The sequence below is a fragment of the Lynx rufus genome, unplaced genomic scaffold (genome assembly GCF_022079265.1).
Source record: "Lynx rufus isolate CCGP_SWC_20201006 ecotype Redwood Valley unplaced genomic scaffold, mLynRuf1.p SCAF_10, whole genome shotgun sequence".
NCBI classification, from domain to species: Eukaryota; Metazoa; Chordata; class Mammalia; order Carnivora; family Felidae; genus Lynx; species Lynx rufus.
Window position 1 is genome coordinate 31727384 of NW_025814824.1, and position 27820 is coordinate 31755203.

At 33.8% G+C, this 27820-nt stretch overlaps 1 protein-coding gene across 2 annotated transcripts in view; it reads right to left on the bottom strand.

Annotated features, from left to right (window-relative positions):
* Positions 1–27820, bottom strand: part of KIAA2026 (KIAA2026 ortholog) — a 132964-nt gene that overhangs the window by 43083 nt on the left and 62061 nt on the right. The window contains exons 3-5 of one of the 2 annotated variants that reach the window (XM_047103306.1): positions 26310–27724; positions 16150–16229; positions 624–713 (exon numbers count right to left, since the gene is read on the bottom strand). In XM_047103306.1, coding sequence (XP_046959262.1) covers positions 624–713; positions 16150–16229; positions 26310–27724 — 1585 coding nt within the window. Of the gene's footprint in view, positions 1–623; positions 714–16149; positions 16230–26309; positions 27742–27820 lie in introns of those variants that run through there. The other variant, XM_047103301.1, reaches the window with a different exon arrangement.

The following is a 27820-nucleotide window of genomic DNA, read 5'->3' on the forward strand; positions in this document are numbered from 1 at the left end:
AGCAAGTATCACTGATTTAATAAATAACATAAATGAGGATTTTACCAAGTGTTGAGTGAATATTCTTTTATTTATATTCTCTCAAGAACTATAAAAAATGAAGGTAAAATTGTGAATTTAGAATATATAAAGTTTAAAAAAGACTTTAACTGATAAAGGTGTTTTAAAAGACATACTGGTAAGTATGTTTCAAAAACATCTGGGGCAGGATTAAACAATTTATATATTATTTATGTCACAGTTAATTAAAATTTTTATGTTAATAAGCAATAAACTTCCATTAAAAGCATATAATTATTAATTAAGAATATCTGCAAGGCAAGCGTTACCCTAAAAACTACCAGTCAGCAAACAACCAACCAGTATATTGGGAAATATTCTAAAACTATACCTGATATAAACCAGGCAAACAAAATTTAATTTACTTGCCCTGGTACCATTTTTCTCTATGAAAAATGAAAACCAGACCACACAGAAGAAATAAAAGGAACAATGTTTCTATTTTTCATTGAAAATTTTTATGTAACCCAGAAAAACAAGATTAAAAAAGAAAGCTTTAGAAAAAAGCAGGAATAAATTTTAATGCTAAAAATAATAGATAGAACTTTTGGATCAACACCTACCGATTTTTTTCTACTGTTTTCCAGATCTTTGAGTTCATTCTCGATTTTTGTGATTAATTCCCTGAGTTCATCAAGATTAGTGCAAATAAGCTAAAATAAAACACAAAAACACAGCTTGATAACACATAATATAAAACACCCAAAATGTGGTAACAGAAGTTGATTTAACATACACTAAATTCACAATTATTTGTATTTGTAATAGTAAAAAGCAAAAAAAATCCCACAGTTTATATTTTAAAATATATCACTTGTTATAATGTATGAACTTCAGGCATAGCATAAAAATAACTGAAATTTCAACCCTGGTGGTTTCATACCACACCCCTCTGTTCTCAGCTTGCTTTATAATCCAGGTACTTTCTTAACGTTATCAACTTTCAGCCCAGAATGACAAAGATCTGGAAACTCACCCTATAATTCACAGATTACCGAATCACCTTTAAGAAATGCTTTATCAGGCAGTATCCTAGTTGATGAATAAATGTGTCCCTGGAGAAATGTCATTATACCTTTGCTTTAGTTTGCTAACTATATGATCAAACTAATTGTATTATGGTTGGGACTGCCAAGAAAGAAGGATTTCCACTATATGTAATACATATATTCAAAGAAATAAATGACATTAAGTACACATTCTTAATATGATCTTGTAGTCTTTAATAAAATCATCTCCATAGACAGCGTCTATTTCTTTTCATAATTATATGGAAATATAATTTTACTTCACCTTGGTAATATTGACAAATGGCCAAAATAATTGGTTTTTAGTTATGAATAATCAAACTAGTTTGGCTTAACTACTAAAAGCTTTAAACAGTGAAGTGTCTGGGACACCTGGGCGGCTCAGTAGGTTAAGTGTCCGACTTCAGCTTAGGTCATGAATTCAAGCCCCGCATTAGGCTCTGTTCTGACAGCTCAGAGCCTGGAGCCTGCTTGGATTCTGTGTCTCCCTCTCTCTGCTCCTCCCCTGCCTGCATTTTGCGCCTCTCTCTCTCTCAAAAATAAATAAACATTAAAAAATAAGTAAAAAACAGTGAGTGTCAGCAAAAATATTAATAACTACATTTTAGTTCTTGTAAAATTATACTGACTTTTTCCCAATATATTTAACTTTTCCCTAAAATAATTTAAGCCCATATTTTAAAAAATCTATTATAAAAAAGAAATGTTTCTAAAACAACTGCAACCACATAAAGAGGAAAAGTTTTAGGTTAATTAAAGTCTTGTAATGTTTATACTGCATGATAATTTAAAAAAAATACTACACTTATAAAGCTATTAATTCACCATAAGTTTTTATCAGCCCAAATTTGTTATATTCGTTAATTTCTGTGTAAGGATACTGTTTTCCTAAAAGGCATATTTTTTGTAAAAAAAAAGTCCCAAAAACAACAACAAAAGAAAAGTGGGTTACAACAAGATTATTCCTAGTGATAACTGTGTGACAAAAATGGGAAAGTAGGACCCCTTTAAACTTCATTATTAGGTTAAGCCATATGAAATCACTGATATGCCCTTGATCTACCTAAATGGCAATATAGTTAAATCTAACAGACTAAGAAAAAATCACACATATTATAAATTATAATTAGTATTAACAATTATTATTAGAAATACCTACATACTTTCAAACACACAGAACTGACGATGAAGAGAAAATATGCATTTAAGTAACTCAAATAATTTCAAGGGTATAAAACACAATGACGTAGTAGGACAGTGTTGCTAATATTTTATTATAAACTACACATTCCCATTTGCCAAATCTAGAGTCCTGGAAGAAATGCTAATAGGCAGTGGACTGGACAACTATGTGAGTGCCTCTAAAATTTGATAATGTCTTCAACTTCTATTCCATTTATAAAGCTTCATTGTTGGTCCTACACCAGGTTTTTAGTAACTACTCACTCAGTGGTAACTAAACTTCCCATTGTAAAATCTGCTATTCTGACTAACATTTCAAATTTGCCCCAGAGCTTACAGATGGGTTACATGCCTTTTCACTGAACTTCGTGCGGTAGTTAATATCACAGCACAGATTTCTCATTTGCACACATGGCAAAGCACAGAGGAATTTTCACCTGCATCTTAGGTGTCTCATTATACAAGGAATAAGGGTACATTTTGCATGTATAGTTTGTAGAAACTTACAGTAACAATGAAAACATGCACCCCGACAACCAGACACACTCTAAGAAACTTAAAATCTTTCAGTTCATAGGAATCAACAAATACTTAATATTCCATTTAAAGGAACACAGTTTTGAAGTCAAACTATGAATATTATGAATATATTAAAATAGTACTTCGAAGTGGCTTACCAGCTTAGTAAGTTGTATACAAAAGTCAATGCTTCTCAGACTTTAATGTGCATAAGAATCACCTGGGAATCTTGTTAAAATGAAGTTTTTGATTTAATGGGTCTGAGGTGGGACCTGAGATTCTGCATTTCTAACAAGTTTCCAGGTATAGGCTACATACAGATCATACTTTTGAGCAGTAAGGTTCTAAATGATTAAGAATTCCAAATCTTCATGGCTTCTAAAACATTCTGGTACTACAGAGTTCATAATGAACAACTAGCTTAACCAAACTCCCCTTACCCCCAAGTCCCCTGTAACCCTATAATAGATAAACGTATTTATTATCTTCTTGCCAAACCCCCAAAATAAGACTAAATGCACATCCAAATATAAGGCTCAAACATCAAATTCCCATATAATACACTAGGATACATAGTCCTGAGCTCTCTTTCTTCTTGAACAGTTAATTTTCACTAAACAAGTACCATAAAAATCAACTGATAAACTCAAATCCAAATCAACATAAACCTGTTAGTATAGCTTATTGAGTAAAGCAAGACACTGAAAATGCCTAGATGAGTCGTCAGACTCCATAAACACAAAGGTTTGGTCCTAGCCTTTCCACTGGTTGTTAAAAAGATTACACATGCAAGTCTTCGCACCCCGGTGAAAATGCCCTCTAAATCACCAGTGATCAAAAGGAGCAGGTATCAAACACACTAAAATGTGGCTCATGATGCCTTCTTTAACCACAACCCCACAGGATACAGCAGTGATAAAAATTAAGCCATGAACGAAAGTTAGACTAAGCTATATTAAACAGGGTTGGTAAATTTTGCGCCAGCCATGGTGGTCATATGATTAACCCAAATTAATAGACTTAGGGTGTAAAGTGTGTTAAAGAGAACCCTGCACTAAAGTTAAATCTTAACTAGGCTGTAAAAAGCTACAATTAATATAAAAATAAGTCACAAAAATGACTTTAATTCCTCCTGTTACACTATAGGTAAGGCCCAAACTGGGATTAGATACCCCACTATGGGTGCTTTATATCCCTCTAGAGGAGCCTGTTCTGTAATCGATAAACCCCAATATACCTCAGTACCCCTTGCCAATTCAGTCTATATATTGCCATCTTCAGCAAACCCTACAAAGAAAGAAAAGTAATAACAACTATCATATACCAAAAAGTTAGGTCAAGGTGTAACTCATGAGGCAGGAAGAAATGGGCTACATTTTCTACGTAAAAACACAATTCCCTATGAAAATTCTTATGAAACTGAGAACTAAAGGAGGATTTAGTAGTAAATTAAGAATAGAGAGCTTAATTGAATTGGGCCACGAAGAAAGCACACACTACCCATCACTCTCAAGTGACATAAACCTAAAGACAACTTATTCAAATAACAAAAACACAAGAGGAGAGAAGTCATACCAAGGTAAGCATACTGGAAAGTATGCATGGATAAACCAAGATGTAGTTAAAGCATCTGGCTTACACCCAGAAGATTTCACATCAAATGATCATCTTGAACCAAAGCTAGCCAAAACAACCAAAAACTCAACTAACATGAAACAACCAAAACATTTAATAAATTCTTACAAGTATAGGATAGAGAAATTTAAATTGGCGCTATAAAGAAAGTACTGTAAGGGAACAATGAAAGAAAAATTAAAAATTCTAAACAGCAAACATTACCCCTTTGTACATTTTGCTTAATTAACTAGAATAACCTAACAAAGAGAAGTTAAGCTAGTCCTCCCCAAACCAGACAAGCTACCTATGAACAACCTGTGTAGAATAAACTCATCTATGTTGCAAAATAAGTGAGAAGATTTGTAGGTAGAGGTGAAAAGTCTAAGGAGCCTGGTGATAGCTGGTACCCAGAAGAGAATCTTAGTTCAACTTTAAACTTCCCTAAAAACCTAAAAATTCTAATATAAGTTTAAAATATATCTAAAAAGTTACAGCTTTTTAGAAAAAAAATACAACTTTGTTTAGAGAATAAGCATAAACAGAACCATAATTGGCCTAAAGGCAGCCATCAATTAAGAAAGCGTTAAAATCATCTTAATACCAAAATATACAACCAACTCCTAATTTAACACTGGGTTAATCTATTTAACAATAGAAGCAACAATGTTAATACTTGTCCTTGCATAAACTTAGAGCAGATAACACAGTTAACAATAAGATAAAATAATCCAGCTATAAACTAATTATCAAACTAATTGTTGACCCAACACAGGCACACAACTAAGGAAACATTAAAAGAAGTAAAAGGAACTCAGACACAAACCCCGCCTGTATACCAAAAACATCACCTCTAGCATTTCAGTATTAGAGGTACAGCCTGCCCAGTGACATTTGTTAAACGACCGCAGTATCCTGATCTAAATGGCTGTGGTATCCTGATCATGCAAAGGTAGCATAATCATTTGTTCTCTAAATAGGGACTTGTATGAATGGTCACATGAGGGTTTTGCTGTCTCTTACTTCCAATCCATGAAACTGACCTTCCCATGAAGAGGCGGGAATATAATAATAAGATGAAAAACCCCAGGGAGCTTTAATTAACCAGTCCAAAGAAATCAACTCAATTCAACCAACAGGGACAATACATGGACTGACAATTTAAGTTGGGGTGACCTCAAAGAATAAACAACCTCTGAGGGTCTGAAATCTAGACCAACTAGTCAAAAGTATTAAATCACTTATTGATCCCAAAACTTGATCAGTGGAACAAGTTACCCTAGGAATAACAGCACAATACTATTTTAGAGTTCATATTGACAATAGAGTTTACAACCTCGATGTTAGATCAGGACATTCCGATGGTGCAGCAGCTATCAAAGGTTCGTTTGTTCAACAATTAAAGTCCTACGTGATCTGAGTTCAAATTGGAGCAATGCGGGTTGGTTTCTATCTGTTAAACAATTTCTCCCAGTACGAAAGGACAAGAGAAATGAGGCCTACTTCACATAAAGTGCCTTAAACTCATTAGATGATATAATCTCAATCCAGACTTTGTTAACTTCCACTGCCCAAGAATCCAGGTTTGTTAGGGTGGCAGAGCTGGTAACTGCATAAAACTTAAACCTTTATAATCAGAGGTTCAACTCCTCTCCCTAACATGTTTGTAATTAACATCTTTTCACTGAACGTCCCAATCCTCCTTGCAGTAGCTTTCCTAACATGAGTAGAATGTAAAGTATTAGGATATATACAACTTCACAAAGTACCAAACATCTTAGGAACATACAGGCTACTGCAACCTACTGCAGATGCGGTGAAACTTTTTAATAAGAGCCCCTGCAACCCCTCACATCTTCCATATCTACATTTATTATAGCACCCATTTTAGCCCTCTCACTCGCCCTAACCATCTGAATCCCCCTGCCAATACCATATCCACTCATCAACATAAACTTAGGAGTATTATTTATACTAGCTATGTCAAGTCTCGCCATTTACTCAATCCTATGATTACGCCTTAATCAGAGCCCTGTGGGCCATAGCTCAAACAATTTCATACAAAGTTACATTAGCAATAATCCTACTATCAGTACTGCTAATAAATGGATCCTTTACACTATCAATGCTAATCATCACTCCCTTTATGACCTTTAGCCATGATCTGATTCATCTCAACCCTAGCAGAAACTAATCAGGTTCCCTGTGACTTAACGGAAGGAGAATCAGAACTTGTATGTGGGTTTAACATTGTGTATGTAACAGGTCCCTTCACCCTATTTTTCCTAGCAGAATACACCAACATCATCATAATGAACATCCTCAATCTTATTTTTCGGAGCATTCCACAGCCCATATTTACCAGAATTATACAGAGTCAACTTTACTGTTTAAACCTATTCCTGACAATTACCTTTTTATGAATTCGAGCATCCTATCCATGATTCCAATATGACCAACTAATACATTTATTAGGAAAAGAACTTCCTACCCCTCACACTGACCCTATGTATATGACATGCATCACTACCTATTATTATAGCAAGCATTCCACCCCAAACATAAGAAATATGTCTGGTAAAAGAGTTACTTTGATAGAGTAAGTAATAGAGGTTTGAATCCCCTTATTTCTAAAATTATAGGAATCGAACCTAGTCTTAAGAATTCAAAACTCTTCATGCTACATTATACCATATTCTATAGTAAGGTCAGCTATACCTTACAGCCTGGGGTATCAGGCCCATACCCCAAAAATGTTGACTTATACCCTTCCTGTATTAATAAAACCCCCTAGTCTTATTATTACAACAGTCATCTCAGGAACTATAATTTTAATAATAAACTCTCAGTGATTAATAATCTGAATCGGCTTCAAAATAACTATGCTAGCTATCATCCCTATCCTTATAAAAAAAATTCAGAGGCGCCTACGCGACTCAGTCGGTTAAGTGTCTGACTTCAGTTCAGGTCATGATCTCACAGTTCGTGGGTTCAAGCCCCGCATCAGGCTCTGTGCTGGCAGCATGGAGCCTGGAGCCTGCTTCCAGTTCTATATCTCCCTCTCTTGCTGCTCCTCCCCTGCTCATGCTCTGTCTCTCTCTCTCTCTCTCTCAAAAATAAACATTAAAATAAATTAAAAAAAAATTCAACTCACAAGCCAAAGAAGCATCTACAAAATACTTTTTAACACAAGCAACCACATCCATACCCTTAACAATAGGAATTATCATCAACCTACTATACTCCGGGCAATAACATAAAAAACCCTCAATCCTATAGCATTGACTATAATAACTGTTGCCTTAACAATAAAACAGGGGTTAACCCCATTTCACTTTTGAGTACCTAAAGTTGCACAGGGAATCTATCTTCAGGCCTAATTCTGCTAACATGACAAAAAATTGCACCACTATCCATCCTGTATCAAATCTCACTTGCCATCAATCCCAATCTACTTCTAACAATAGCCATCACATCCGTCCTAATTGGAGGCCGAAAAGGACTTATTCAAACATAACTACGAAAAATCCTAGTATATTCCTCAATTGCCCATATAGGATGAATAACAGTCATTATACTATACAGGCCCACAATAATTTTAAACCTAGTAATTTATATCATAATAACACTCACTACCTTCATACTATTTACACATAGCTCAGGCATAACAACATTATCACTATCCCATACATGAAACAAAGCACCCCTAATCACCTCACTCATCCTAGTGTTAATACTATGACTAGGAGGCCTTCTACCACTCCTAGGGTTTATCCCAAAGTGAAAAACCATTCTAGAAATTAAAAACATGAAATTATTATATCTACACTATTAGCCATCACAGCACTGCTCAACCTATATTGTTATATACGACTAACATATGTCACAGTACTGTTTCCCTCAACAAATAACATAAAAATAAAATGACAATTTGAAAGCACAAAAAGATAAACTTCCTGCGCCCACTTATTGTAATCTTGACTATGCTACTCCCACTTATACCAATAATATCTATTCTGGACTAGGAGTTTAGGTTAAAATAGACCAAGGGTGTTCAAAGCCATAAGTAAATTAAATCAATTTAACTGCTGCATATTTAACCTTAAGGACCGCAAGAATGTATCTTACATTAATTTACTGCAAATCAAACACTTAATTAGCTAAGCCCTTGACAGATTGGTGGGCTTCCATCCCATGAAATTTTAGTCAACCGCTAACTAATCAACTGGCTTCAATCTTCTCCTGCTATATCTAGGGAAAAAAAGGCAGGAGAAGCTCTGGTAGATTTGAAACTGCTTTTTTTTTTTTTTTTTAATAATAATAGCGAGCATTTATTGAGCATGTAGTATATGTCAGGCAATATCCTGCGTGGTTTTTTTTGTTTTTATTTATTTATTTTTTTAATATATGAAATTTATTGTCAGATTGGTTTCCATACAACACCCAGTGCTCATCCCAAAAGATGCCCTCTTCAATACCCATCACTCACCCTCCCCTCCCTCCCACCCCCCATCAGCCCTCAGTTTGTTCTCAGTTTTTAAGAGTCTCTTATGCTTTGGCTCTCTCCCACTCTAACCTCTCTCTTTTTTTTTTGAAACTGCTTCTTTGAATTTGCAATTCAACATGCTATTTCACCACAGAGCCTGGCAAAAAGAGGACTTAAACCTCTGTTCTTAGATTTAAAGTCTAATGCTTTCCTCAGGCATTTTACCTATGTTCATAAACCCCTGATTGTTTTCCACTAATCACAAAGATATTGGCACTCTTTACCTTTTATTCGGTGCTTAAGCACTCTTTACCTTTTATTCAGCGTAGTAGGGACTGCCCTTAGCCTTCTAATCAGAGCCGAACTTGGACAACCTGGCAACTTACTAGGAGATGATCAAATTTATAATGTAATTGTCACAGCCCATGTAAATGTAATAATCTTTTTTATGGTCATGCCTATTATAATTGGGGGTTTGGGGAACTGATTAATACCTCTGGTAATCGGAGCACCAGAAACAGCATTCCCTCAAATAAATAATATGAGCTGTTGACTACTTCCCCCATCCTTCCTACTACTACTTGCATCCTCAACAGAAGCTGGTGCAAGGAACAGTTTATCCCCCTCTGGCCAGTAAGCCCACATAGGAGTGTCCTTGAATATGAAGATCAAAAAGACTAATTTCCAAATAGTGGATGAAATACTGAATTAAGTGCACAATGGTAAGATAAATGTTCCTTAAATGACAGGACTCTTCAACATAAATTTGTTGAATTTGAGGGTGAAAATAATTTTAGCAATATTTACTTTGAAGTTATCTTAAAATGAATTAATAGCTACATAACAATTTACAGTCTCTTTCTATACTAACTCTCTACAAATAGATATATACCTAATGCAGACACTCAAAATATATAGTCAAGTTAAGCTCTGAGAAAATTCATGTATAGGAACATACATAATTTTGTTACTAATACTGAAAGAAAAAATACTCTGATTAATGCCAACTCTGCCTTATATACCCTCTATTCCTTCTCTTTTTATATAATATGGCATATGTATGGCCTTTAAACTCAACTTCAAATGGTGTTTTTAAAACAGAATCAATAAATAAAGTTCACCTACTAAGGAGAACAGATGCATTTTTTGAACAAAGCAAAACATCTTATCAAAGCCTCCATTACCTTGAATTAGAAAAATGTTATCTGAGGCTCAGGGCTTCCAGGGATGAAAAACAAAAGCTCCATAGCAGCTCATATTGCAGTTGGGTCACACTGCCAATACTCACGAGACAAGATTTTCAGTCATACTGCAGAAGTTACGAAAGAGTTTGATCCCCCAAGGAAAACCTCTTGAAAGCTGTCACACTCTCCCTCAAGGTAACTTTTCACTTAAGGCCAATCCATGAGAGCCACAAAATCATAAATCTTAGAACAGAAAGGACTAAAAACATGTAATTTTTAGACTAAAAAGATGTATCTCCAGTTCACATACAAACTAATTAAAACTAACAGAGGTAACCTAAGATGACACATTGGTAGAAGAGACCATAGAACGTAGGACTCATCTACTTCCTACTATATTATATTATATTCTTTAAGGGATCTTTCCAAACAAAACAAAATAAAAAATCTAATAACAATTGAATATGTATTATAGTTTTAGGTTTAATTTATCCCTAAGCTTTGATTTCTATTAAATGTTAAATATTAAACGGTCTCCTCTTCAACTCAGAAAGTAGGAATGTGTATATACAGTGGGGGAGGGGAGGTCCAGGAGAGATCAAAAGAATTCTGATATGATCACATATCAGAAAAACAACATAATAAATCATTCCTTACTTTATCATTACTTCAAGCTAGAAATTATGCCTTTGGGTATAAACTCAATAGGTATGAGAGGTATTTTCTTTATTTGTTCCAAAAAGAGCATAAGGCAGCGTACAAAACTAAAGCAACATAATAAATCACATTAAACAGCAAAGGGAAAACAATGCAGGAGTCAAAATGAGTAGGCCCAAACTGGATCTCTCATTCACTACCATTCTAATAAAACAAACCTACACTTCATTCTAAAAATTGTAAGCAAAACACTAAATTCATGATATAAATTCAAATTTCATATTGTATTTAAACTAAAATTATAATGTGGTGACTGGGTGGCTTAGTTGGTTAAGCATCAGCACAGAGCCTGCTTCGGATCTTCTGTCCCCCCTTCTCTGCCTCTCTCTCTCTCTCTCAAAAATAAATAAACTTTTAAAAATATGTTAACATCTTAAAATACGAGGACAGAAAATTTCTTCTCATTTCTTATGATCACCATACTATCAAGAATGACTGCTTCAAAACCTGCAAATAGGATATCATATGTGATGTGAAAAATAAGTCTGATTAACAAAGTATTTGTATTAATGAGATATGTTTCTCTCAATGCACAATATTTAAAAATTGAAAGAATTTTAAGAGGAAAGTAAAACCCATACTTTTAAAAGTGAAACAGCTGAAGTTAAAAATATTTAAGAGGTGGCAATTTAAAATAATATAATCAAAATAAAATAATATAATCAAAATAATCCTTAACACAGTGAAGCAGGTGAACTCTAATTTTGGTCTCAATTTGTTATACTGAGGGTCTCAATTTGTTACTCTATTTCATATCCTTTAGTTTCTCCATTGGTTAAATATAGTATGGTTAACATACCTGTGAAAATTATAGTTTTTTACATTTTAAAAAGTTTTAAACTTTTCCACAGGTATGTTAAGGATCTGAGTTTATGCTTATGTTTAAAAATACTACCACTATGTAAGTCCTAGTCAGCAGCTGGATTCTGGATTTCCTCTATAAACCAGCCTTTAGAATAAACCACACATATAGAACAGGATCAAGTATAAATTACATGAAAGATTTTGGTTACCAATGAAAAGCAAAGACATGGCAACTAAAGCTCTTACATTATTTTAAAATTTTACTGAGACTTGACACACTGTTTTAAAAATACTTCCTATGACTCATAACTGTGTTCAAAAAGAGAATTCACATACTAGATTTCTCTCTCAAATAAACAAATTAAAAGGCTTTGGCAAATATTAATTTTATTAAGAAAATTGATATTTACTTTTCAGTTTAACAGTCTTATATTACAAAACTGACAAAATAAAATTTTAGTCAATTTAATAAAGTCATAAGCAATTGTTCAATATGATTTAAAAGTTTAAATCACCAACATGCTAAATACTAAAAATAAATATATTTCCTAATTTTTTTGCACCTATTGCTAAATTAAAAAACCCCAAAATTTCCCAATAAGCCAACTATATAATCACCATAACCCTATAGTAGGTAAGCATAAATTTTTCCCCTGATTAAATCTAATGATGCAAATATTACTTGGTTTTTCACTTTTCAAATTCTTGTAGGCTTAATCATAACATTTCATGATTTATAAAATATGACCAAATCTGAGATTTATTGCAAAGTCTTTATGTGGTAAAAGTCAGTAATAGATGCTTTTAAGCCAATTCTTAATTTATTTTCCTACTCATAACACTGTACTTATGTCTAAATAATCTGGCATGCTTATTTGAAAAAATAAATAAGAATACATAAAACAGTTAACTCTCTCATTTAATTCTCACAAGAACCCTATAAGTAGGTACTATTGTTACCCCATTATACAGATGAGGAATTGAAAAGCACAAAGAGGTTAAGGTTACAGAGTTAGTGGTAAAGCTGGCATTAGAACCTATATAGCCTGGTTCCAGAATCCATGCTTAACTACTATGCACATTACTGGTACCCACCTAGATCCACTGAATCAAGGATGAAATCTTGGTGCATAAAACCCAGGAATTTTCATTTTTAATAAAGGTATCACATTATTTAAAAAAAATTTTTTTTTCAACGTTTATTTATTTTTGGGACAGAGAGAGACAGAGCATGAATGGGGGAGGGGCAGAGAGAGAGGGAGACACAGAATCGAAAACAGGCTCCAGGCTCTGAGCCATCAGCCCAGAGCCCGACGCGGGGCTCGAACTCACAGACCGCAAGATCGTGACCTGGCTGAAGTCGGACGCTTAACCGACTGCGCCACCCAGGCGCCCCAAGGTATCACATTATTTTTATACTATCTAAAGTATGAGAACCACTGACATAACCCTTAGGAACAAGTGGCACAGATGTGGTTAGTCTCTTTATAATACACACACAAAAATCAATCCAATCCACTATTTGAATATCTATAGTGTATACCTTAAATAAAGGTAGGATAATTCTTTTCTTAAGAAAAGTTTAAACTGAGATATAGATACTAGGTGTAAATATAAGTAAACATGAAGCAAACAGGCAATGTTAATTTCCAGATTTAAAAAAGTCAACAAAAACACCGTCGAATTAAAAAGTAGTTGAGGTCGGGGTGCCTGGGTGGTTCCAGTCGGTTAAGCATCTGACTCTTGGTTTCAGCTCAGGTCACGATCTCACTGTTTTGTAAGTTCAAGCCCCACAGCCAGCTCTGCGCTAATGATGCAGACAGACCCTACTTGGGATTCTCTGTCTCCCTCTCTCTCTGCCCTTCCCCCACTCATGCTGTCTCTGTCTCTCGAAATAAATAAATAAACTTAAAACAAAAAGTAGCTGAGGTCAAAACAGGATTTACTTTTTTTTTTAGTTCATTAGGACTTATCAAGAAATAAACTTTACAATTTAATCCCTGGACACATTTTTCTCTTAGCATGTTTTATTGTCTATTTAAAGATGGACTAATCCTTATACAAATTAAGTCAGGTTTTGCAAAAGGGATCCAATCTCTATCTACTAACAGCTTCATTACTTTCAGTAATAAAATATTTTAGAATAAATGTGGTGAAGAAAATCTCCCAGTGAAACCATTTTAGAAAGTATTTTTATGTTTAATACTAGAAATGGGATATTTAAAGAACTTGGATAAAATGAATAATTTGCAGAATCTGAGGTGCTAAATGACATATTGCTAGAACTTCTGGGAAAGAAATAAATTCACTTCTTTATTACATAATAATCAGTTTCTTACATGTGGGGAACTTCAAAGAAAAAAAATTCTACATAAAGTTATTTTGAAAGGCAAAACTATAGGTTTTGTCTGTAACAACAAAGTTTACTAGTGACTAATACTGTCTTATCTCCTGTTCTTTGCTTATTTGAAGCAAATGACCTTTTTCCTGGGAGACAGCTATCAATTTCATGGGATAATACCATGGTATTCATATTATAAACTAGGCATAAGAACCACTGCTTTCATAAGCCTATTGCCCATCCTAGCGCCCCCCCCAACCCCCCCCACACACTAGGACACCTTAAGAACCAGGAAGGGGATTTATATATAACATAATAAAACATAACATAATTAATATAATATTTATTTTAAACAGCTCAATTTGGCAAAACATGTATTCTGACCTTAAGTTTCTGAGAGTGGTAAGCAAATGGTCAGTAACTGACAAAGCATCACTTAGTATTGTGCTTTTCAAGATTTTTTGCTCTACCCATGGTCAAAAATATATTTTACAGTGCAAGCAAGTACAATAAACACAAGACCAAAACCAAAGTTTCATGAAATGATATTACCCTTACTGTATTTGACACATTCATAATTTCTTTTCTATTTTAACTGTTGGCTTATAAAAGGAATGGTGGTCATATAATCTGCTAGATTAATTTCATGCCTCACTAATGAATACCATTTGCAATTTTAAAAATACTATGCTATCTATGTCACTTATTACATATAAAAGTCCATCCACTAAGATAGGAATGGAAACAAACATCATCAGCAGGTCAGATCTGTTCTGAGACTTATATTCCCAGGATGAATATTTTAAGGGATTGAGGGGAAAAAAATCAGTGGGAAAAACAGCAAAGGCTGGTATGATATCAATGGAAGAATGACAATATTATAGTACTGAATACCAGGTATAAGCAATGGTTAGACAAGCCTCCAAGTAAAACAGTAAATATACATTTTTCACTTAATATTCTGTAACCAAGGTTACTTTATACAAAAAGATTATGTAGAAATGTTTGAAATTCATTCTAAGAAAGTCATTAAAAATGTCTATCCTGGGATGCCTAGGTGGTTCAGTTAGTTAAAATGTCCAACTCTTGATTTCTGCTCAGGTCATGATCTCACAGTTTCATGGGTTCGAGCCCTGCATCGGGCTCTGCTCTAATTGTGTGAAGCCTGCTTGGAATTCTCTCTCCATCTCTCTCTCAAATAAACTAAATAAACATTTAAAAAAATATATTCTATCCTAAAATACTAAAAGAAAATGCCTATTTTCTTTCACTGTTCATTTAAAATTGTATTTTTACCAATTAGTAACTTCCATAAGAACACTTCTAAAAATAAGATTTTTACTGAAAAATAAATGTGTTCACATTTTTGGATATATGTAACTATTAAACTCACATTACATATTACCAATATTTTCATAGTTATTGTTCTTTGTTTTCTTCTTGACTTGAGACTGACAGAAATTTATTTTAACACCATTTTTATTTTTTGGCAATTAAGTATTGTTAGAACTGGACTGGACATGGTAATACAAAGACATTTTAAAAGAAGAGTCATTTGAATGAAAAAACATCTTTTATTAGATTTAAAATAAAAGTATTATTTAGGGTGAAATTCTCTGCTGATTCTAGTACCAGCTACAAATGAAAAATTCTTCACATAATAATCCGGCAGTAAATATAGTTATTTCTTTTTGCAGAAATGTGTAAAGACCATTCAATTAAATGTTACTTAATATTCTCTCTGAAGTTCATATATAGTTAAGAGTTAAAGATTTGTTTTCAAGTTAATAAGTCTACTATTTCCATAGTGCCCAAATAAGTGAAAATAAATTACCTATTTACAAATTGTTTACAAATTATGATTTGTTCTTGGAAGACTCTCATGTACACATTTGCTATCATATATTAAACATTTATATTATATTTATAATATATAGTATATATTCTATTAAACTACTTCTACAAAGTAGAATAACATAAGAAAAACCAGAGATTTTTGACTATCAAAGAGACAAAAATAGAGGTAAAAAAATTAGAAATACTAGATTAAATCTTAGCCATCCGTGCCTTGCACTTAAAGGGAAAAAAGTCATAGTTGGAAACACTTCATTTAAAGTATGGGTGTTACAGTGGAATTCAGCCAATCTCTTGAGGAACAATATAAACACTAAAAAAGTTAAACTAAAAATGTTGAGACAAAATTGAAACATTTACCTGAAATTCTGGTACAGTGGGTGACTTTGTAACAGTTTTCCTCTTCTTTGTGATTGCTTTTTTAGATATGGATTTTTTTCCTTTCAAGATTAAAAGAGAAAAGCTTCATAATACTGTTTATAGCACTTCATTAACAAGAACCAAATTACATAGAACCTTGAAAGTTAAAATATAACTAACAGATGGCTTCTAGTGAGTCAAATAAAAGTGATGAATCAAAACAAGCCGTAGTAAAAGCAAACATTAAACTATAACTACCTGTAACAAGTATATTAACAAATGCTGTTTTCTTTACACATGAACTAAACTATCAAAATCTCTGATGAATTTCACAGTATCAGAACTTACTGTAATAAGATTTGGCAAAAAAAAAAAAAAAAAGGCACATTACTACTGCTCAGTTAAAAATCTAATTCACAACTTAAAATGAAATTTTATAAGACAAAAAAAATCTTACCTTTTAACAATGACTTCCATAGTCAGGAACTTGCATAAAACTATACTCTGAAGACTATGGTCTTAAACCAATCTAATGTGAAAATCCTCTCAGCAGCTTAGGAAACAAGGTCTTTCTATCTCTTTATCTCTTTATCACCTAAGAGGCTGCCTTTGGCAGATTCAATAATCACTTTAAAAACAAGGTAAAAATCTCCCTTTAAAAAGTGCATCTAGTCATTTATGCAATCAGAAATCACTACGAAAAATAAATCCACATCTTAAAGAAATCCAACTCATTAGCACAGATTGAAATGTATCTACTCTGTATTTAACATAACAGAGATACATACATGCATATAGCCTCTGTTTTTAGAAAGGAACATGTTAAAGTGTTTTGTCTACATTTGCATTTAGCAAAATCAGTTAATAAACTGGTTGTTAATTATTCAACAAACATGAGATACAGGGCACTTTACAATTTATGGGAATAACAAAGAATTATAAAATGGAAATCCTGTCCTCCAGGAGCTGATAAACTATATAAGGGAATAAAAATTAATCAGAAACACTTAAAAGTTAATTTTAGTTCACAATCATTTGTAGGTTAAAATCAGCTTAAAAGTTACTATTTTTTTACATAATCCCTTTCTGAACATTTTCCTATATAGATATGATCTGCTTCCATGCAAAGAGTTCATTTGATTGCAACATTTTATTCAACTTGTAGGCACAATTCTAATTTAAATATAATTGTATTTTCTTCTGTATTCCTTTACAACCATATCACAGAACTATCATTTGATCATTTCTAACTTTTGACTCAATAAAATGCACGTATACTATGCTTGAACTACTACAAATTTTGAGTTGCTGAAGTTCACATGGATTTCACTGTCCAGTTCTAATAAGTATCAGCCTGCTGTCACTTGACATTTGTTTTTAATTAAAATAACCTAACATTTATTTCTTTTCTTATCACTGTTACTTGTTTCTGTGCTTACACAGAATCTATACGGGAACTAAACTTCCACAAAAATAGGCAAATGCGTGGTCTGCTTAACCAGTATTCAGGAAGAAGTGATTCAACTCTTGGTATCTCTATAACACAGCTAGAATAACTGATTTCTAATTGGATGCAATAGGTACCTCTCAAAGGGACTCATGAGTCTGGACACAAGAATGCCTTTCTTCTATAAACTACATTTTTTAAAGTTCATAGGAAAAGATTTAATGGCCTCACGAATTTTGGGAAAGCTATAAAAACAATTTGAAGGAAATGAAATCCTTCCTTATCCCCCCACCCCCACCCCAGCCCCAGCGCTGTTCTAATTAGCTTTTTAAAAACCATGTGAAAATAAATGAGTAAATAAATATCGTTTGATTTTGCATTCATTTGTAAGCACAACAGAGGTCACCCTTGATAACTTCCAATAAAGTTTATATTGTTGCCACATAAGCACTAAATTTGGGTACTAAATGCTCAAGTTCACTCTAGCAGCCATGCTTATTTTAATGGATTAAGCAGCTGAAGTGGTTACTGGGTATTTCCTTTCACTATATGATTAGGATACCTAAATGTAGATTAAATAAATGGAAGTAGTATTCTGTTGTGGTTTTAAGCTTGAGTTTTGGAACTAAACTACCTGGGTTTGAATACCAGTTCTAACCACCTACTAGCTACAAATTGCTTTATTTCCTCGTGCAGTTTATCTATAAAACAGAGATAATGATATTACCTACTTTCTTATTGAGAATTAAAACGTAAAAAAAACTCAGACTACTGTTAGGCACATGGTTAAGTGATCAATGTTAGTTGTTATTATCTCCCTTAGCTAAGCCATTATGATAAGTGTCTAAACAAATATTATCATTTTACCTTCTTCAAATTCTTTTATTAACTTATTCTTTCATCTTAGTTCTTGCTCATATATCCTCTGTGCTACCACTCTACTTCCTACAAAATTTATGTAACACATCATACAGTATTGTAATGATCCATTTATAGGTTTCTCATCCTTACTAGACTGAATTATTGATGACAGAAGTCACATTACTCATTTTTTATTTACAGCATTTTTCATACAAGAAGTTATGAGAAATGATCCTTAAATAGAAAAATCCTAATTTTAATCAGAAATTTCACCGGTCTGGAGATAGGAAAAGGGAGGCAGGTAACTGTTTATAATTCTTAAGGTCTCTCTGAGTCCATTTTTAAATAAAGAAAGCACTGGCAATAACTAGATAATTTACGCAACTTACCAAAGAGTTTCACAACATGACCTAGGAGTGGTAGTAAGAACACTAATTTTTATTGAGAACCTATTATGTCAGACACTTAGCAAGATAATTTATATAAATTATCTCAATTAATACTCAAAACAACCCCTCAAGGTAGGCAACACCTCATTTTAATGTAGGATAACTGAAAATCAAAGGTTACTTAACTTATTCAAGTGTTACACTGTAAGCAAGCACCACAGCCAGGGATTCTAACTCCAAAGTCCAAGTTCTTTCCATTATATAATTCTACCTCTTGAAAATCAGTTACCATTTACTGATTCCTACCACATGCCAGGCACCATGTTAAGTACTATGCATTCACTATTCCAATTAATCTTTGTAATGATTACATCAAGGTATGTCTTACCTCATTTTTCACAGATAAAAAAACTGGCTATCAACAGGCAAATAAACTGATGGAGGACTTATAGCTAATGTGCACTGGACATATATTTGCACTACATCTGCCTCACTTCAAAGTTGCGTGCTTTTTATGATAAAATATTGCATTCTTTCAAATTTTCTGCAGGAATGTAATTTGCTTCTGACTGATTTCAGAGCATTCCTTTTTTGATTAGGATTATAAGATTCACATATTCACTATTAGTATCTTCAGACTATATCCTCATAAAAATTTGAATGCAAATTTTCCTTCATTCTTCAGTAAAAACTGGCTCTTCCTTTTTATTATACCACTTTTAAAATGTAGCATGGATACTACAAAACCACACAGGCTTTATTTGGTAATCTGCTTTTGTTCCAGGGCAAGATACATATAGGGCAAGGTACATACTGCCCCCTAGTGGGCTTCCATTCTTCCACCACTCACTTGATGATACACCAGGTCTTTACCCCCGCCCCCCCCCACCCCAGCCCTAAATCATCTCATCCCATAAAACAGAATACAATTTTCAGATCTGGGGCTGTGCTAAAGTCAGAATCACTTTAAAGCATATACAGAATTTTGACACAATTATTGGGCCTAAAATACACACATGAGCAAAAAATGAGTGTCAACTTGTACCTGGAAAATAGAGAAGGAAAACTTAACATGGCCTAGTAATTAGTATTCAAGTGTGGCCTAAGGAAGCTTTTTAAAACTATGCTGAGAACAGCTGTAGTAAAGGAAGCCCAACTTGAGAGAAAACAATGTAACTAAAAATATATTTTATAACTTAGGCACAAAACTCTAGTCTTCCAGAACATGGAGATATACCTCTTAACTAGCAAAATGCAGGTGATTATTATCCCCAATCCAACTCCTCTTTCCTGTCTCTTATTCTCCATCTTTCCCTTCTCCTTTATCTGCCTTACCTGACTGTCTTCATTCTTTGGCCCCTTGAACTATTCAGAGACTTCTAGTTCAAAGCCCTCCTAGATTTGGCCTTCTTATGTTAAAAATTATCCTGGAGCACCTGGGTGGCTCAGTTGGTTGGGCGTCTGATTTCGGTTCAGGTCATGATCTCACAGTTCCTGGGTTTGAGCCCGCATCAGGCTCTGTGCTGACAGCTCAGAACCTGAAGCCTGCTTTGGATTCTGTGTCTCCCTCTCTCTCTGCCCCTCCCCAGCTCGTGTTTGCCCACCTGCACTCTTTCTCTCAAAAATAAACATTAAAAAAAAAACTATCCTAACACATTCGCTAGTTTCTCAGTGCTTACATTTTAGGAATCGTAACAAATGAATGGATACTAAGACATTAATCACTGTTAAAAAAAAAAAAAGACATTAATCACTGTTAAAAAAAAACAAAAGGCCAAGGGCATTTATATTATTAAATAGAAATCTGGGAAGTGGCTGGAATGTGAAGTCACAGAACCAGAGTCTAAATTTGACTTTTTATGTACTAAATGTTCATGTCCTAAGCAAATATTTAGTCTATACAAGTTTCTGGAGTGTTGTATCTCTTAAGTAAGCAATTTAACCTTAACAAAACAGCTGATTTTCTTTCCATTCTTCTTGCCTATTAGCAAATTTCTCATCATACTGTTAACTTTTTACCACTATCATATAATTCAATAACTGCTAAACAATGATTTTTTTCTCCTTTAGCTTAAAATACTGAATCAGCTGTCAAATTCTGCTACTTATTGTAACATCTCTCTCAAAACATTATTTTCTTCTGTCAATGTGAAAGAAAAGTCATATAGTCAGTCATTCTCTATCTGGATTTAGAAATTTCCTCTTCTTAAACTTACCTTCAACCCTTTCATGAAAACCCTGCCAGTTTCTTTTATAACTCTTTAATGGTCCTAACTATTCTGCAAGATCCTTTCTCCTAATCCTGCCACTTATTAGCTATGTAACCTTGGACAAGTTAATAAACATCTCTGTGCCTCAGTTTTTTAAATCTATAAAATCTATATAATGAGGAATAATAATACCATTTAATGGAGTTTTTATGAAAATCAAATGAGAAAATATATATAAAGGCTTAGAACAGTGCCTGGCATACAGTTAGCACTTATGAGTATACAGCATTAAAATAAATGGACAAAATACTCTATCGATCCTTCCACTCTCATATCTTGGCATCTTGAGTTGGTCCTCTAAAATTTTCCCCATACAGACACACATAGTTAGGATCTTTGGGTTTTCAACAACAACAACAAAAAACTGTAAAACTTTTTCACAATAATGGGTCTGGATGTAACCAAATATTGTAGATTACACTGCTTTTTTAGTTATTCCCTATAAAGGAGCTTATTGCTTTTTACACGTTATCTCTTATTGTAAGGTCATTTCCTTGCACTAGGCACTTGATGCAATTATTTAAAACAGCACCACCTGTCCAGAAAGAGATCACCCATAACTGGCACAGTCTCATCATTCACATAGCTTCTAAAACCTCAACTTTTCACCTTTTTCCTTATGTTTTTCTCTGTGTTTTCAGTGACACCAGCTTAATTATACCCTCATGCTTTTATTCACATTACTAACCACTGTTCATCTAATCCAGTCCCCACTATTCTTCAAAGTCTTATATCCTCTGCAAAACCTTCCAAGACAACTATAGCAAACACTGACTGATTTACTCTCGACTTGACCTTTTACTCTATTATATACTTAACAATTATTAAAATGAATTGTTTACCACTTTGAGCCTTAGTTTATTCACTTATAAAAGAATAACACCACCACTTGTCTTATTTATTTTAATCAGTTCAGAGGAGCTAACACAAAATGATTTCGTTGAAAATAATGAACATGTGAGAAGAGGGAAAAACCCTCCAAACCAAATTGGCTAAAATGAGTAACTTAAAACACCATAAGCTTTTTGTAACAATTAATGTATCTTTAATAATTTTTGCCCATTTTTTTCAGGTTTTATAAAAAGTCCTCTAGTTTTTAAAACCTATTTTATTTCAGCCAACTCTACTCCACAAAATCTATAACAGAATACTATTGAAAACAACCAAAATGTCTAATAAGGAGGTTGGAAAAATAACTACAAAATACACATAACAAAATGATGGTGCAAAGATCTATTGATCACACAGAAGTTCACGGTGCACTGTTATGCAAGGAAAAAACAGATTGTAAAATGGTATGGATAGTACAATGCTAATTCAAAAATATATAGGCCTTGAAAAGGATATAAAAGATACATTTTAAGGAGCTAATCTTACTTATAGCTGAGTAAACTATATTATGTGTGTTCATTTATTTATTCGACAGATTCCTACACAATGTGTTCGTCACTGTGCTAACCTTCTGTCCCCAAGAATGTTATAAAATACAGGGAAGACAATCATCAAAATAATTTACAAAGAAATAAATGCAACCATTATAAATAAATGTTATAAGCATTATAAAGGAGAAGTATCTGATGCTATAAGCATGCACAACTGGGGATATTCCAACGTTTTTCTATTCTATAATATTTCTAAGAGTAAGGAAAGGCTTAAATAACTAAAAATGAATTCAATTAAAAAGCAGAAAGCAAACTCCAATTCTAAAAAATAGACAAAAATGCTTAAAAGTTGCAAAACTGCCCCAGAGTTCCCTAAAATTATCAAATCATTCTCAACCAATTTGTCTTTGCACCTTCTACTAAAAATTATCTCCCACCTGCTAAATTTAGAGAGTCCACCAAAAATTAAAGCCTGTATAATCAACATAAAATGGACCACATTAACCACATGTAGAATTTACTCTATCCTAAGTGAACGCTCATGGATGACACACTTTATCCCAAAGCATATTCTACAGAATGCTATTACTTGAAAAAAAAAAAAATCTCTGTGTTCAAGTACACTTAAAAATACTAGGTTAAACAAAACTAAACAGTTTTTTTTCTTCAAGACTTCCCAGAGTCCTTAAAATAAAGGCCCCAAATCACTTTTCCACAATTCTGAAGTTCAAAAAGTTCTCAAAAAGTTCTAAAAGTTTATTTTAAAAATATACATGACATGAACTGTTCTAAGGTTCTTTATAGTTTTCATCTCATTTAACCCATTCACATATCTTTCTGTAAAAACTATGTGTGTAATTACAGGGGCTACACCAAACTCAACTGGGGATGTTATTTAATAAACATATATATCATAATATCCTTCTATAATCTGATGATTTCTGAATTCCAAAACATATCTGATACAAGAGTTTTGTAAAATGCATTGTGGACCTGTACTAATGCACAATGTGAATCTAGAAGAGGAGCATTTCCACATTTTCCAAACATGTCACCATGGAGCTCCCTTTTAAAAATAGTGAAAGAGAAAACACTGGATTAGAGTATGCCCAAAACTGACTATAAAAGGCTACAATGCCTCATAACTAATAAAGGAGCCCAGGGCAAAGCCTCAGGAAGACAAGTGTACTGAAAATGATGTAAAACAAATGTTCTGTTGTTGTCGTTGTTGTTGTTGTTGTTGTTATGTGCCTAGGTGGCTCCATCAGTTAAGCCTCCGACTCTTGGTTTCAGCTCAAGTCATGATCTCACGGTTTGTGAGTTTGAGCCCTGCATAGGGCTCCACAATGACAGCAGGGAGCCTGTTTGGGATTCCCTCTCTCACTCTCTCTGCCCCTCCCCAGCTCCCTCTCTAAATAAATAAATAAATAAATAAATAAATAAACAAACAAACAAACAAACAAACAAACAAATTTAATTTAAAAAAATTTTTAAAAGGCATGGCTCAGTCGGTTTTGGCTCAGGTCATGATCTCATGGTTCATGAGTTTGAGCCCCACATCGGGCTCTGTGCTGACAGCACAGAGCTTGCTTGGGATTCTCTCTCTCTCCCTCTCTCTCCCTCTCTCTGCCCCAGGCTTGCTCACTCTCTCTGTCCCTCTCTCTCAAAATAAATAAACTTAATAAAAAAAATTTTTAATATCATTTTATGTACTGCTGTTATAACAGAAAGGAGTTTAGTATCTTATAAAGAAAGAGTGGGCATATGCTTACCCAGAAATATCAAGGGAGAGAGAAACTGTATTTGCCAGATCCAAGTATTTTTGTTACTGAAGACTAACTTCCTAAATTTGCTCTGAAGATAAAATTAGTATATAGGCTAGTGCATTATTTTCTTCTATTTCATCCCTGTAAGCTGTCTATACCCACTTGAAGATGCTCAGAGAGGGTACATAAATACTTGCTGAATTTGCTTCTTTTTTTTTTATTCACTTGGACAACTGGACATGACACCCCCACAAATATTCTCTCTGATCTACAAATATTCTGAACTACCATTTAAAAAATGTGGCAACACTTTAATTGCTTACCATAAAAATACATTTAAAAGTAATCCTTACAGGGGCGCCTGGGTGGCGCAGTCGGTTAAGCGTCCGACTTCAGCCAGGTCACGATCTCACGGTCCGTGAGTTCGAGCCCCGCGTCAGGCTCTGGGCTGATGGCTCAGAGCCTGGAGCCTGTTTCCGGTTCTGTGTCTCCCTCTCTCTCTGCCCCTCCCCCGTTCATGCTCTGTCTCTCTCTGTCCCCAAAATAAATAAACGTTGGAAAAAAAAATTTAAAAGTAATCCTTACAGTTAATATTTTTACTCTGCTATTGGTAAAGCCTGTATAGGAGCTACATCAGTATCTACCCCCATAAGTCACAATTACCTTTGAACACATGAATAGTAGGTCATAAATAAACAAAAGGTTTCAGGTGACAACAGTACTAATAAAACAGTATTACATAGTTTAGCACTGGAAAAAATATTTCCAACTTAAACTACTAATTAATATTTTTGAGAGGAAAACGTGCCAAATCAAACAATTTATATAGCCTAAATATGTGGATTATTACAAAATTTAAAAGGCTTATTTCTGAAAGTTACTTTAAAAAATTGTAGTTTTTCATCATCTGGCCAGTGTAGTGGTTCAACTTTGCAATTATCAGTTCATCAAATTAAGCCTGTTCTTAATAGTAAATTTTATGCTTATCAATGATATATTACATACACATTTTAAAATATACTTAACTGTATTCATTTAAGTAACAGCAAGTATATCAACTAAACAAACTTCACTCTCTCATTTACCAACTCATTATCAAATTATTGTCAAATCCTAATTATCTTTGTTACTGAGGGAAGATATAAAAAATGGAAATCCACAAATAATGACAATAAACCACAACTCATTTTAGTAAACAATTCAAGTTTTTCCCAACCAGGCAAATTTTATAATAAGCGGAGTTCAACATCTGCTTTTATCTCACCTATCTTCTTGACAAACAAGACACAGAAACTGATTAAAAGGCAAACAATAGAAAAAGCAAAAACACCTGAGTAATGAAAAGATAGTGCAACCAACCACCGAAGATTTTATTTACAGAATTTTTTGTTATTCTTTAAATAGACTTGCAACAAATACATGGGGTATTCAAATTTGATGTAAGACAAATGTGCAAATCTTCTTACAAAATATGCTTCATGTCCTATTAGTTGATGCAATGTTTTTCCTTGTATTTCACATTTTTCCTGGGTATGAAAATACATACTGAAAATAGAGTGCTAAAAAATATATGATGTGGGAAAAAAACAACACCCAGAAAGGTAATCTGACTTGCCTTGGTTTAAGTTGCTATGTACTCTATATAGTATTGGGAATGGTATCTCCTGATATCAGTGCTTTTTCCATTTGCTGTACTGGTCTTAGCCTGGGGGGAAAAACACTTCTCAAAAATGATTGGAAGCATTATTTATCAAGAATCTGGTCCAGAGAAATGTAAAAACATTATGTCCAAAGATCTTCAACTGAAAATTAAATTAAAATGTACTGTGACAGTATTTTTTTCTGTTGAGTATACAAAACCTCTTCTGCTCTGAGTTTTAATCAGTGGAAGAATATAAAACTTGATCTCTTACACACACACACACACACACACACACACACACACACACACTTTTCATTCTGTTAATCAGTGCCTCTCATGCCTAATTGCAAGAACAACATGAAGTATGCTTAAATGTAATTCTCATCCATTTGTGTTAGCTTACCAGATTTGTGCTTCTTGTGTTTTGCTTTCTTTTTGATGATCAATAACTTATTCTGGATCTCAGGTTTGTAAGATTTGAATGCAAGAGAATGAAGACTTTCACGCTTTCTCTGTAAGTTTTCATTTAAAACATCTTTCAATTTCTTTTTTTTCTTTTTCTTCTTTTTTGCCCTCATTTTAGTTAGTTTGATTTTCTTGTGACTCTGCAGTGACTGCTCTAATAGAATGTCTCTTACAACTTTGTGGCAGTTAAATTCTGGATGATCACTGTGACTTCCATTTACATGTATTTGGCAAGATTTTAGAGCATTTTCTTTTAATGGACTGGGTTCAGGCTTTACTCTGGAAGCTTCACCATATTTTTCTTGATTTTCTATAAACCTTATTTCACCTGGACTAAGAGGCTCTCCAAAGCCAGTAACTTCCCCTGGACTCCCTGGTTCCCCTAAATTTTCTTTATAACAATCAGTTTTTTTAATTTCACAGGGCCTGCAAATTCTAATTTCACAGCTGGATTTCACTTCCATTTCAACAGGGATGTCATGATTATCCAAGTTCATCTTAGCAGAGCCCCAAGTTGTATCAAAATTAGTTTCCTGCTCTTTCTTGAAGGCAGAGGAGAGGCCTATACTACACCTATGTTCTCCATTACTCGTACTAACATAGTCACATTTCAATTTCTCCAGTTTAATCCGAGGTACTCTTTGTATTTTAATGGGTGGAACTGGAAATTCTGGGGCTTGAAAAGGTCTCTGTTTATAAATCCGTACATCTGCACCACAGAACTGTGGAAAATGCACATAAGCATTCTCCAAATAATCGTAACCCAAGATAACTTCCCTGCATTCATGAATAGGCTGTCCAAGTACAGCATCTTGAACTTCTTTTTGTGTTTCATACACAAAGTCACAAAGACCCTTAAGTAACCATACTTTTTGGTAAAAAGGTAGTTCATGAAAAGGTTTTTCTTCCAATGGATTAACTTCTCCAAGAACTTTAAAAAACTGAGGACATAACCCAAGCTTTTCAGCACAGTTATCAGGATTTTCAGTCTGTCCTACAGCAGTATACCACTGCTGTACTTTCTGTCTCAGTGCTGCTTCCCAGGTCCTATAAGGCAAAGTAGGTCTTCGATGTAAGGTAGGTCTGCGATGAGGTGGACTTAACAGAGAAGTCATTATTTTAGAAAGAAAAGCATTACACTGAGGCATCAGAAGACAACGTTCCAATTCGTAAAAGACTATTTCTGGCAAATTTAGAATTTGTTGGGCTAAACAAAGAAAATGACCAATAGCTGGAATTTCCCACATAGTCTCCATACAAGTTGGAGCTGCTTGAGCTAGGAGTTTTCTTTCCCATTCTTCCATTTCCTTTTGACTAGCTTCTTCTGCTTCTTTTCTTTCCTGCTCCCGAAGCCTAAAGAAAGTTTAACAAATTATACTATTGTTAAAGTAGAAAGTACCATTAAATACTAAATATTTGGTGTCATATTAATCTTTAATCAACAAAGCA